This window comes from Podarcis raffonei, chromosome 9 (assembly GCF_027172205.1).
Source record: "Podarcis raffonei isolate rPodRaf1 chromosome 9, rPodRaf1.pri, whole genome shotgun sequence".
Classification (NCBI taxonomy): Eukaryota; Metazoa; Chordata; class Lepidosauria; order Squamata; family Lacertidae; genus Podarcis; species Podarcis raffonei.
In genome coordinates, this window is record NC_070610.1 from 49,952,805 (window position 1) to 49,966,449 (window position 13,645).

Here is a 13,645-nt window from a genome sequence, read left to right on the forward strand (position 1 = left end):
TACCCCTGTCCACAGCACCTCCCCACCCAAAAAAGATTCCCTGAAGAGAAATTACCACTAATTAATCAAACTAAAACTAGAGAGGAAAAAATACGGAAATAAAGTTTCCTGTACTCAGCTGTGGGATTCCATTTTTATTTATTTTGCTCCTGCAGCTGTAACATTAAAATTTTCCATTGTGGCTGGATAGAAACTGAATACCTAAAATCTAGCCACCAGAGTATCACTGTTATTACCTTTTCTTTAGGCAATTCCTTCATAATAATGCATTGCAGGAGTAAGCTGCTCAAAAATGTCATGATGACAGAAGTTGTAAGGGATGCCAATTTTCACTGAAAACTCACAATCTCGCCTCTTGTTAAGGCTCTTGTAACTCCAAGCCTCTTTACCCACCTGGTTAATATGCCAGGTGTCTTACTTGGAATACAGAAAAAATAATGGGGGGGGGGGAATGTTGGATGGCAGGCAATAAACAAAAAGTGAAAAAATGAGTTCAGAATTCCTTGGCATGCTTTAGAAGTTAGCCAAAGTATAGGCCTGCACTAGCATAAGCTCATTGAAAGAAAGCTGGGCAAGCAAGAATACTTATCTGCTTCGCACTGTATCGGCAATGATTTAAAACTAGTTTTTAGATCACAAATAAAGCCTGAATAAAGAACCTCAATAGTTTTCTTAAAAATGGGGGCGGGGGCGGGGATGACACAGAAATCAGAAAAAGGGAGAACGAAATATCAATTTTCAGTACTTTAAAATCAGCTGCACCTGTGGCATTTTTAAAAAACCAGATCAATTTGAAATCGGGCACTTTCATGGACCTCAGCAGATAGCCCACATATGCCAAGCTCACGAATTTTAAGGCTTATAATTGTTTTTCTTACTTAAGTAAAAGGGCACTCCCATGTCCCTTTAATAAGGTACAGAAATAGATTCATATATAAGGTGCACAACAGAAATATGCCATGCAGATTTCAGACAGCTGTCTTAAATAGCGGTCTTCTCAAAATTTACTTATTTGTATTTATTTAACAAAACACATACACTGCTTGATAGTAACAAAAGCTCTAAGTGGTTTATGAAAAATATTAAAATTATAAATAAAAACAAGCAATTGGAAACATTCAAAAACAATTAAAATCAACAAAGAAACTGAAAACATTTCAACATCAGTGTGTTTGGATATGCTGGCCTAAACAAAAATGTTTTAAGCCAGCACCAAAAAGAATACGCCAAAGTGCCTATCTGGTGTCAGCAGACAGAGGGTTCTTAAGTGTAGGTGCTGCTACACTAAAAGAATGATTTCTTAAGTGTGGAACTACTGTGTGGCAACCCACAGACTGAAGCAGCCAAGTGGGCACATTTGAGGTGAAGCGATTCTATAATAAAAAACGGTTTAGATGTTGGTTGACATGAATTCTACAGTGCTACTTTATATGCTAACAAATCTTACCAGTTATGATGATAGCTACCAAATATTCTTACTAAAGATGGCTAAACAAATACACAGATTTCCATGTATCAATGTTGTAATTAGTCAATGTCACATTGTGGTTAGGGAATGACTTCCACGAGGTTCACTGAATAGTCTCGAGAAAGCCTTGCCTAGCCCATCTTTGAAAGCTGTATGGAGGCAATAAATGAGAATGATGTAGGCCCTGATCCAGCTAAGGTTAGTTCTGAGTAAGTCCCGTTGCTTTCAGCGGAACACAACCACAACTGACTTTAGCTGCATCAAGGCCAGGAAATATAGTTTAACCTACCGTTCAGATAAGGGACGAAAGAAACAAAAATAAAGAAATTGAATAATTCCGGTTACAAATACACGAAAGGATTTATTGGCAGAACCCCAGTTAGCGAGATGGCAAATGCAATGAAGTGTTGCCATTTCCCAGCAAACACTATGCTAGATTACTGGTCCAGGCTAACTCTTTACCCATAGTAGACCAACTTTCATTATGTTCATAGCTATTTTATTATGGACCCTGTATCATTACAAGGGTATCTGTTTTGCTGGTAGGTCAGGCAGGATTGCTGTTCTTTTAAGAGTTTTAGCACAGAGACATACAGCAGGCTTCCTTAACCTCGGCCCTCCATATGTTTTTTGGCCTACAATTCCCATGATCCCTAGCTAGCAGGACCAGTGTTAGGGATGGGAATTGTAGTCTCAAAACATCTGGAGGGCTGAGGTTGAGGAAGCCTGGGCATACAGCATAATATCACCTTTAAGCTGTCCAGTTTAACAAACAGCTTGTTTCTTTGGCAGTGACAACTGCTGTGGAAACACACAAAACAAAACACCATCTGGTTGCATGATTTTCTCCTACGTATCCATGCCTACTTCCATTTTTGGATTCCACTCAGGTCCTATTCCGACTTATTCCTGAAACAACATGGTAGAGAATTTAAAGTTTCAAAGTAAGTGGGGTTTTTGTATGTTTGCTTGTTTTTATAAAACTTTGCAATCACATCAGTTTCTTAAAATTAAAGCTAAGTGTTCATTTTAAAAGCAAGATGTACAGTTCGTTAAAAACTTTTCTAGTTCTAAATACACTACACTAACATATTTCTTTTGCCAAAAAAGCAAAATTTGATCAAGATATTTGACTAAAAAGCAATGCATTTGTGCTTAATTACAAGTTATTTCTGCCAACTATAACAAAATTTGTAACATACACATTTTGCTGTATGCCACATTTAGATCTAAAAGTACCCAGTGTTCACTGCACATCTATAATTTTAAAGTACTTTATAAGGAAATTATATATCTGGATATGAGTTGGCAGAAGATGCAGCTCACTTACCAGTTCAAAGCCAAACGACTGAAGTATGATAGAAAGAAAAACAGAACATAATATAAAATAGCAGTTGGTAGCTTGGGATACTGCTTTTGTTCAATGCTAATATGCTTTTGAACAAAAAATAGTTTTAATTCTTCGTTGCCATTTTCCCAAGTTGCCATTTGCCTAAATGAACCTTCCATAAATGTAAAGTTCATAATCACTCAGTAGCGTTCATAATGCATTTCATTTCTGCTAATATTAATGAGATTAGGTATTACATAATACCAGTATAGCCAAAAGCAGAAGTGCCATTCAAGGAATTAAAAGGATACGTACACAAAAGGAAACCTTAACATTGTGCGTGTTTGCATGTAATTCTTTTTAAAGGAACAGTGTTTACTGGATGAGTATGTGTGCTTGAAAGCTACAACAACACGCTTGCTCAAGGAAGAAAAATAATATTGGAACCCAGAGAGATATTCTACTGGAGATGTTTTACATTGAAATTAGGGAAAATATTCAAACTGTGACCGACTCCCTAATACTTACTGCTATTACTATACAGGCAACAACCATTTTAGGTGTGTCCAGTTGACACATGATTGCCGACCCGCAGGTCCTTTTAGACCTGGAAGAGGGCAGTTTGGGGTGCGCTTATACCTGCTCTGCCAATGCGCATGGGGGCCAGTAACAGAATCCTTGCACAATATGGTTGCCGCCTGCACATGCCGCAGGGACAAGTCTATTAGATTCCTCGATCCATGGCAAGACCATGACCATGCCAACCAATTAAAAAGTTGTCACTTGGACTGAAATAAGTAACCCTTTCACCTCCCACAATACTGGGTTGCATGGCCAGAATTGCATACATTGTGACACTTACCAATCAAGATGTGACCAGACTTTATTGCTGAGCTGCCTGGTATCAAACCATGTACTACGAGTTTCTCTTCATTGGTACTTCTAGATTCAATACTGTGATTATGTTTTTCAGTTTTTCTCCATGGAGATTGATGGATAATCCCTATTAATGATTCCAGAAGCTTGAACTGCTCTCCTCTCTCAGCATTTGATAGCCTCTTCGGATTTACATAAAGGCAGACATCTTTGTACCATTGCTGGGCCACATCCTCCACCCTCTGACCAGAATGGTGTTTCAGTATGGATGCTGGGCCAGAGGCACGAACATCGCATTTGTCACTTGACATCTTCTTACTAGTATGTTTTGATAAAAACCTTTTATATTTTAATATTTTAGTGAACTTTTCCAGTCTGTGTTCACTCTTTCTATCTTTTTGAGATCGCTCACGAATAACCTCAGCTTCATTTTCACAAAACCTGACACGGTTCACCACAGGCATATCCAGAGAGGTGTCCGGAAGGAGAGTTTCTTCCTCATCTTCACTCAGCTCTAGATAGAATAATTCTCCATTTTTCTGTACACTATCTAACCATTCAGGTTCAAGGTCACTGTGAAATACAAGGGCAGTATTAGAATGACAGTGAAGACAGAATGACTTACAATGTGCTTAATTTTGCAGCCCTCAGGAGCTAGTAACATAAAAGCACTTACAAGGAGGGGGATGGGATGAACCACAGACCTCAGTCTAAAGCAGCTGCATTCAACGGAGACCTACTATTCAGACGCGGCGAAAGCATCTATCATAGAAACCAACATTACTGAAGCATTCTTTTCACATCCATGCCTCAATAAGCAACCATACATTTACAAGTGAGAGGTCTCATTTTGATTAAAAGGACAAGGCAACCTGCCCCATCTCCAGTTCAGTCTAAGCACATGGAAAGAAAAGTATTTGCTGTGGCATTATGAGCAGCATGCAAATTAAAACTATATTGCTGGCCTACATTAGAGAAATTTTCTGTTGTTACATCTCAAAATGTTCTCCATTTGACACTTAAGACTGATAAAAGCAAACCAAGGAAGCTACTTTTGCGTTTTTAAACTTGTTTTTTATTAGTTAAGCAATTTAGAAATACTAATGCAGATTCCCTGCAAGTGAATTACAGTGGCACAGTTTGCATCTAATGCTAAATAATGGATTAGTACAATATTTATGAACTGCAGGAAGCCTTGGGCTTGTTCATTGCCTCCTCTTATATCCTGTGTGGCTAGAACAAAGACTTTGGAAATTTTTACTTTTGACTTCCTTTAAATACATACAACTGGGGATCGTGGTTTATCCAATGCTTATTTTCAAGAAGCCAGCTTCAGAAACGATGGTTTGACACTGGCTTGTTTTAAAACTATGTTAGTGTTAAAATGATCACCTTCGGTTCAGACTCAACAAGCAGCCGTGTTTAAAGGAAACCAAAAGTCATTTCCCCAGCAGGTAGAGAAGGGAGTGGACGAGCCCATGGTTTAGCAGGATGTGGCCAGATATGTGGGTGTGAGATGGAGTATACAACTCCATCACTCTTAACCCCATTATTTCAGAAAGGATGTTACTGACACTCTGACCTTCAGTTGTCTCCCTATGTCTACAGTCCACTATAAAATAGGTATGAAGCAAAACACTAACCTGCCCAGCTATTTGCTAACGCTGCATCACAACAACACAGGATCTTTCTGCTTGTGCTCCTTCATGGACTGATCTTTTTCTCCCTAATGTATTGGACACCATTCCCACTTTCTTCAACCAGTACTACAGAACTGTCTCTCTTACTATGTGCTTGCTTCATGGGACACAGCAGGGTTACCAGACAGTTCTTAAAATGTTGCTACTCATAGCTTACCCAATTAAGTTGAATGGGTGCCTATCTAAAGTACCGAAACTGATCACTTGTCAACATGGAAAGTGATCAAGATGGAGCAGGGGTAGGTTGGTTGGTACAATATGGCCATCTGGCAAGCACAATTTTTTTGTCAGACAGACACCACTCAGACAGGCCTAGCAATAGCATACTATGACCAGGGGGTCTGTTTGATCCCAACAGAAGATTGATACTATAATTTCAAGAAAATGGTGGAGGCAGCCTTTATGGTCAAATTTGATTTAACTTCTCAAAACAGCTTCTAGTACATATTAGGTCCTGCATTTTTTTTAAGTGCAGACTTGCAAATTAAGGGTTATATCCAAATAACTCATACGCAGCACAGATCCATTGAAATCATGACTGAGTATGGGTTAGTTGAATACAACTCTATGATTTGTACATAATTAGGAAATTAAGGCTGCAATCCCAACCCCACTTAACTGGGAGTAAATCCCAGGAAATTCAATAAGCCAATTTTCAGCAGACATGGTTAGGACCGTACTATAAACCAAGGCCTATTCTACCAGCTCCCTTCCAAGTCTTACATTTCTGATTTTGACGTAGTTAGTGGTATATGGTACTGATCTGAGCACAAAATCAAGTTTCATATTTCCTTGCAACCTACAACTTATTGCATTATCCTACGACTCGTTTGATTTTATTAAGAGTCAGCAACTAAAACATCTGTACAAATTATGTGGTTTAAAATGTTACCAATAAAGAGGTACTGGAATTTAAGAGCTTATAATCTGTGTTCTGTCACTAAAACCAGATAGAAAACTTCAGATGCATTAGGATGCTTTTTTATTTTTAAGAGCAAGAGCATGTCAGATTACCAGGAAAGGATGGGAGGGACCTGATAGCAATTAAAATCCTACTCTGAATGGAAAAAATCACAAGACAAAGAAAGGGTTTTTCTACGTGATTGAGAGAAGGAACAGGTTGGAAGGTAATAGCACTATTTAAATGTGCACATTGCTTCTGAGAAAGCCAGACTTCTGTTACACACTCTATATGCTAAAAACCCTGGGGTCTAGCACTGCTGCTGGAAGAGCTGTATGCATTAAGGCAAATAAAGGGAGATTGAATTTATATGAATTGTGATGGGGAAAATGGTTTGTGGGCCAAAGGTGCAAAAAGAAAGAAGAGCAAAATGGCTAAAAAAAATTCCTGTTGCACTTTCCTACTCTTCCCCTGTCTCAGACACTTTACAGGTTGAATACAAATAAATCACCATGCTCTAACCCAGGAGAGGCGGCTAAAATTGCAAGCATTACTAGTACTAGTACTTGTCTGAATGAGGTGCAAAAACTGCTTTGCAGCATCAGGGTAGCTGTGTGTATAGAAATACTGAGTGTGTGTCTGGTAGTCTGTGTTTGTGCTTTAATATTTCTTTGACCTCTGTTGGTGCCAGAGTTCAAGGCCTTGTGCTGCTATGTTTGGCAAACCTGTTCAGTGGTAGCTGCTTAGTAACAGGTTCTGAAAGTGGAGAGAAGGTATTTATAGACAGGGTCTGGGTCAGGTAAATTCATTGTGATTGGTCTTGGAAAAATAGACTCCAGTAGGCTAGAGGTTCTTGACAGTGAAACTGTCTGTGATGGGAGTCAGATGAGGAGGGAGGCTTAGGTAAAAAACAGAGAATGCTAAAGGGGACAGCAGAGAGCTGTATATTAACACTATTCATCTCTGGTTTCGATCAGAAGCTCTATTCAAATATTTTTACCAAAATAAGGTTGCACAAGTCGGTTTTTAAAACCAGCTAAATGGTCCAAGCAATGAGAAGTACAACTGGAGGAGCTTCGGAGTAAGATGCAGATCGTACCTAGTATCAGGACCTAACTGAGTTAATTTGGCTGAGGTGAAGGTTGAGGGAATTTAGCTTGCGGTAAAACCACTTAGAAGCTGGTGTCAGCAATAGTGGCTCTTGAGTCCTTAGAAATTGTCCAATACAAGTATGACCCCAATGTAAATATCAGTATTCCCTTACATACAAAATATTCATTTGATGAATAATTTTAGTTAACAGTTCATCCTATTTCCAGTGTCGGTATCAATCTCATGCTTAAGCCTATGATACCAAGCTATTAGATGGATTTAAAAGCATTCTGAAGTAATTGGTGGTAGCAAAAAAGGGATACACTGAAGAATTCTAAAGTGGCAAGGAGTTCCATAGATATTGAAATATAAAATATAAAGTCACAAATATCTAAACTTCTATGAAATAACAGCACCCCGATTACCTAGCTCCTGAAGGGCTTGAGGCTGAAGATGAACAGAGAGAGGGCATGTAAACCACAGATGCTACAACTTCGGTAGAACAAATGCAAAAACAGGGCTAATGAGTGAAGGCTTACATTTTATACTTACACCCCAAAGGGAGGAATATCTGAATTTCTTGCCCAGGGCAACTGAACAATCAACAGCCCTCTTTTCAGTAAACCTAGCCAAGAATCAACAAAGGTGAGAAATTCCCATCTTTCCCATTCCAATATAGTTCATGTATACACCACAAAATCCAAAAATCATTTTCTTCAAAGAATTGTGGGAACTGCAGTTTGTTAAGGGTGCTGGGAATTGTGGCTTTGTGGTGGGTAAACTACAGTTCCCAGTTTATCTGTATGTTTTATCTTACGCTGGCCAAAATAAAGTTTGATATAGAGACTGAAATAGAGCCAGTTCCCAGGATTCTCTGGGGGAAGTAAGGTGCTTTAAATGTACAGTGTGTACATAGCACTAGGAGGCATGAAGAGTGTCCAAATGAAGAGACAGGAAGGTTACTGCTGTTTAGAGAGGAGGGGCTCTGCGATTGTAAGCAGGTACATCCATCCATCATCAAAGATCCTAGTTCTGCAGTTTGGAAAAGCTCAGTCAGCAGAGCATGAGGATCTTAATCTTAGGGTTGTGGGTTCAAGTCCCAAGCTGGGCCAAAGATTCCTACATTGCATGGGGTTGGACTAGAAGACCCTCGTGAGTTCCTTTCAACTCCACAATTCTATTATCTGATGCGACGATTGAGGGGAGGTTGGGGTGGAAGTAATCTCGGTATTTTCGGAGTAGCAAAGTATAACATATGGACAGATTTTTTAAAATAAAAAAACAGCCTAAATCCCAGCATTTGGAAGTAAGAAACAGAAAACGCTGGAATAGCAGCAGCAGGAGGCCCCAATTACACAGCGCCCCCCCTCCAGCGGTTCTCAACCTGTGGGCCCCCAGATGTTGTTGGACTACAACTCCCATCATCCCTGAGTTCTGGCCTTGCTAGCTCGGGCTGATGGGAGTTGTAGTTCAACATCTGGGGACTCACAGGTTGAGAAAGGCTGTGTCCACCCCCTTCTCTTCCTTACTCGGAGCCGCTGGACAGAGACGCAGAGCAGGAGCTTCCGCTGCCAGGCGAGACGCGGCCTTCGCATTCCTCAGGCTGCTGCGGTTCTCGAGGAACCTCAAAGGGCAACGGCGACGCTTTGTCCATGGCGTCCGGAGGAAGCTTCCCCTCAGGAAGACCTGCAGCAGCCCGCCGCCATGACAGCGAACTCCGGAAGCCCGAGGCGCAGCACGTGATCCACAAGCGGCTCGCCGATTGGCGCAGGCTGCGGAAACCATGGCAACCTAGGAAGCTCCCTGAGCCCAAACTCTCCTTGTTGCAAAGATTTCTCCGCTCTGGATGCCAACAGGAAACGTTCTCTTTTATATATCCCCTTTTCATTCGTCGCCCTGCTTAATGATCTAGCGCCCACTCGGTTCAGTGGGCCAGGTACAGCCCACTTTAGCTGCTCCCAGGTCATTTGTCAGTAGATTGCGTTGCAAGGCTACAGTCCTCGCACTTTACCTGCTCCCAGGTAAGGTGCGAGGACTGTAGCCTTGCAACGCAATCTACTGACAAATGACAGATAGGTAGCCGTGTTGGTCTGCCATAGTCAAAACAAATTTTTTTCCCCTTCCAGTAGCACCTTAAAGACCAACTAAGTTAGTTCTTGGTATGAGCTTTCGTGTGCATGCACACTGTGTATCTGAAGAAGTGTGCATGCACACGAAAGCTCATACCAAGAACTAACTTAGTTGGTCTTTAAGGTGCTACTGGAAGGAAAAAATTTTTTTGTTTTGACTACTGACAAATGAATTCAACTGGGTTCAACGGGTTTTTCCCCTCTTAGATAAAGTGCGTTTGGGTGCCCTGCAGCGCAATCCTGCGCACGTGCAAATCCTTGCTCACATGTAAATTCAGTGGGACTTATTCCTAGGTAGAATGTGCTATGGATCATTGCCCTACAATCCTACGCATGCTTATTCAAATGCAAATTCCAATGCGTTCAGTGGGCTTACTCCCTAGTAAGTGAGTTCACGGTTGTGTTCACTAGAACGTAAGTGCCATTTAACTCTCTGGTCAAACATGCCTAGGACTGAGCTCTTAAGGCTGCAAGTCTTGGAAACTTTTTAGTTGCATTCTTATCTGAGGCACTTCATAAGTCTGGATGATGGGCAGGAAACGTTCCCTCTCCAGCTTGAAAGCAGAGGAAGATCCAAGCATAACTTCAATGGGGAGAGATGTATATAATATGAAGTCAGATGTTATTTGTCAGCAGTTTATAGAGGAATTGCCTGTCATGCAGTTAGTTCCTCCAAAAACTGCTAGCTCGTAGCAGTCACTGGGTGCCATTTCAGTTTTTCATTTTAGGTGCTATTCTCATTTTTTTGTACTAGAGATGCACAGCCAATGTTTTGACTAGTAAATATTTATCCCGTTCCTCTCCTGTATGCTACAGTTGGGGCTTACAGCCTACACCTATACTTACTTACTTAGAAATAAGTCCCTCTTTTGAACTAAGCACATTTCTAAGAAGAAAGCACACTTTATTTTCTAAACATTAAAAAGAGTGTTCCAATCGTCAGTTTCTTGGATAAATCTCAAAAGGAGTAAATGTAGATTGTAACTCATCAGTGAAGAAATGGAGAAACAACGTGTAATTTTAACAACTGCTATTCTTGGCTTTAATTTCTTGTGGTTATGTTAAGCAATAGGAGTAGCCATGCTGAACTGCTACTTGTATAAGCAACATTAAGTCTCCTGTTACACAGAGGCTACCGTCTGCTCCTCCGCAGTATGTCCAGCACCAGGGTCTATAAATTAAGTTATATGAAAACAGCAAGAGATTATTTCTTTATTGCACAGTCTGTAAGTAAAGCTCACTGGAGATGTCCTACAGTATTTTAAAGTCTTTTTTGTTGTTATTTTCTATTCCGTCTAGACTAGGAATTAAAGGCAGGTTCTTACAACACTACCATTTGCCATCTCAGTCATGGAGACAAAGTGATGTGCATACCTTAATCAACAGAGTGAATACTACTCCCACTTATCTTTTGTTTCTGCATTTGATAAAGTGTACTATACTACAGAAAAACTAAACTGTGGTAAAGAAGCAATTATCCTTGACACAGAAATTATATTTACTGAGGCTACAGAAGAGGCAGACAACATGGTGCCCTCCAGATGTTACAATCACTCTTGACCATTGAACAGACTGGCCAAAGTTGATGGGAGATGCAGTCTAGTAACATGGGACCATGTTGACTACCTATGACCTACAGCAACATTACACCAATAAAGTGTGGATGGATAAGTATTTTTACAATGTTTAATTTTGTGTATGAAGTAGATGGAGGAAAAGAAAACAGTTCCTCTCTCTACAAAAAGAGTCAACTATGTTTACCTTCAGAAGAATTAATAATCTGTTAAATGATGCTTTCTCAGTAAGTAAAATAAAGATATATATGCTCATTCAGTACAGATGTCTAGCTGCTGAAAAATAGGTTGATATAGACACAAAACATTTAAACTCAAAGGATATAAAAGCTAAATCCATGCATTAAAATAGTTACATCATTCACTTGCAATTAAGCACCCCATGATTTTGATTTACAGTAATCACCACGCTTTCCCCAACTCTCTCAGAAAGAGTGTGTATGGGGGGACGACTTCATCTAAGCCGACAATTTTAAGTACTATATGTATCTTAATAAAGATCATTACCATAGTCACAAGTATTTGTGTGTTGGCAGGCATAAGGGCAACATTAAGGCCTATCAGACTTGGCCAGTGCCCTATGAAAGCTAAGGGTGCACCTTATGATATATCACAGACTCCTCTTCTATATGCAGAATTATGACACTGAGAATTTTCCACATGGAAACGATGGGAAAAAATAAAATAATTAGAAAGAGGTGTATGAGGGTGTGTGTGATGCATGTAACCCCAGCTGTGTGTAGGAAAGAAAGTGAAGGCAACCCTATTTAGGGAAGTTTTTAATGTTTGATTGTGTTTTTAATGTTCTGTTGGGAGCCGCCCAGAGTGGCTAGGGAAACCCAGCCAGATGGGCAGGGTATAAATTATTATTATCATCATCAGAGAGGAGAAAAAAAATTGTAACACATATCACATTCCAAGGAGAAGCATTAACTAAGGATGGGGAATCAGTGTGCACTCCAGATGTTGTTGAACTCCAAGCTCTCATCACCCTTGAGACAGGGATGGCCAAATTTGGCCCTCCAGCTGTTTTGGGACTACAACCCCCATCATCCCTAGCTAACAGGACCGGTGGTCAGGGATATGGGGATGGTAGTCCCAAAACATCTGGAGAGCCAAGTTTGGCCATGCCTGTGACCATGCTGGCTTGGGAAGATGGGAGCTTGAGTTCAGCAACATCTGGAGGGCTCCCGGCTCCCCATACCCTTAGTTCACAATGGTTCACACTGACCTGTGCAGCAGGATGCTCTGAACGGAATCCAGATCCTCCAGGTTCCTGGTGACAGGTCTGGGGATTCTGCGCTTGCTAACGCGGAACATGCTGCGGAAAGAGACGGCGCCTTTTCCTCCTCATTGCCGGGGTGCAAAGCCACGTTTGCAGAGTCCATCGGGATTCATGCACAATCTTGCAAAACCGCTCCTCGACTTCAGACAAGGTAAACAGCGCAGAAGAGGAGAGATGGGTCGTCGAAACCTACCAAGCTGCTAGCAGCCCTTTGCGTCCGGGAGATGGAAGGAAGCAACTTACTTCCCAATCTCTGGCGTCTGTAGCACCCGGCGATCTCCACCTCCTTCGAAGATCTCACTTCCCCACCTTCTTCCCATGGCCAGCTGCAACCGGGAGAGAGCCCTAACCTGCCGTTGCAACAGCAAACTACTTCTGCAGATGAAACTTCGCGGTTTGCTGCTCTAGTTTAGCAGAGCAGGTGGGACGCCTGTCCGCCCTCCCTCCTCCTCTTTTATTCTCCTGGGTCTTAAAGTCCCCTCAAACTCTGAAAATTAGGCAGGGCTCGTGACATTTTAAAATCGAGACACGAAAAAGCTGCAATTTTATGCAAACTTAGCCGGGCGTCAGTCCCATAGAGCTCAGTGACACACACTTGGTTCTGAATAAACGTGCTTAATCTCAGGATGCCAAAAATATGAGCTCTCTTGTGATATTTGTGTGCTTTGTTTCTGAAGGGTGTTGATGCAACACAGAAAACAGCATTACAAGTGGTTTAAGCAAAATTGATTTACTCCATAGTGAAAATATAGCTGCCATCTGCGCTATACACTTGAAGCAGCATCGTACTACTTTAAACAGACATGACTTCCTCTAAAGAATCCTGGAAACTGTAGTTTGTTAAGGGTGCTCAGAGTTGTTAGGTGAACCCCTATTTCTCTTCCAGAGCTAAAATTCCCAGAGTTTCCTGGGAAGATGGATTGATTAACCACCCTGGGAAATGATACAAACGATAGCTTAGCAAACTATATTTCCCAGGATTTTTTTTTTTGGGGGGGGGAGCCTTCACTCTTTACTGTATTTTTATTCAGTACCAAATGTACACTTGCTGAGATGGGTATCTGATTTCTGAGAGGAAAAGGGTAAGAAATATCATATAATATTAACATTACGCAGTCCTTTGCACCTGATTGTGAAACAGCTGACAACTGGACTTCTCTTGATACACACAGGGTTGGGGGAATATGACTGTTGAGAATTTGTTCACATAAAAACCCCCGGCACACAGCCTTAGGTGTTTTTGTAGACACCAAAATAAAAATAAAAAATCAACAATTATCAAACACACTC

At 40.9% G+C, this 13,645-nt stretch overlaps 1 protein-coding gene across 5 annotated transcripts in view; it reads right to left on the reverse strand.

Annotated features, from left to right (window-relative positions):
- Positions 1–12,725, reverse strand: part of INTU (inturned planar cell polarity protein) — a 30,586-nt gene extending 17,861 nt beyond the window's left edge. For 2 of the 5 annotated variants that reach the window (XM_053403443.1, XM_053403444.1), the window contains exons 1-2: positions 8,897–9,104; positions 3,661–4,247 (exon numbers count right to left, since the gene is read on the reverse strand). In XM_053403443.1, coding sequence (XP_053259418.1) covers positions 3,661–4,247; positions 8,897–9,021 — 712 coding nt within the window. In that variant the 5' untranslated portion in view covers positions 9,022–9,104. Of the gene's footprint in view, positions 1–3,660; positions 4,248–8,896; positions 9,105–12,301 lie in introns of those variants that run through there. The other 3 variants (XM_053403442.1, XM_053403441.1, XM_053403445.1) reach the window with 3 other exon arrangements.
- Between the last annotated feature and the right edge of the window lie 920 nt (positions 12,726–13,645).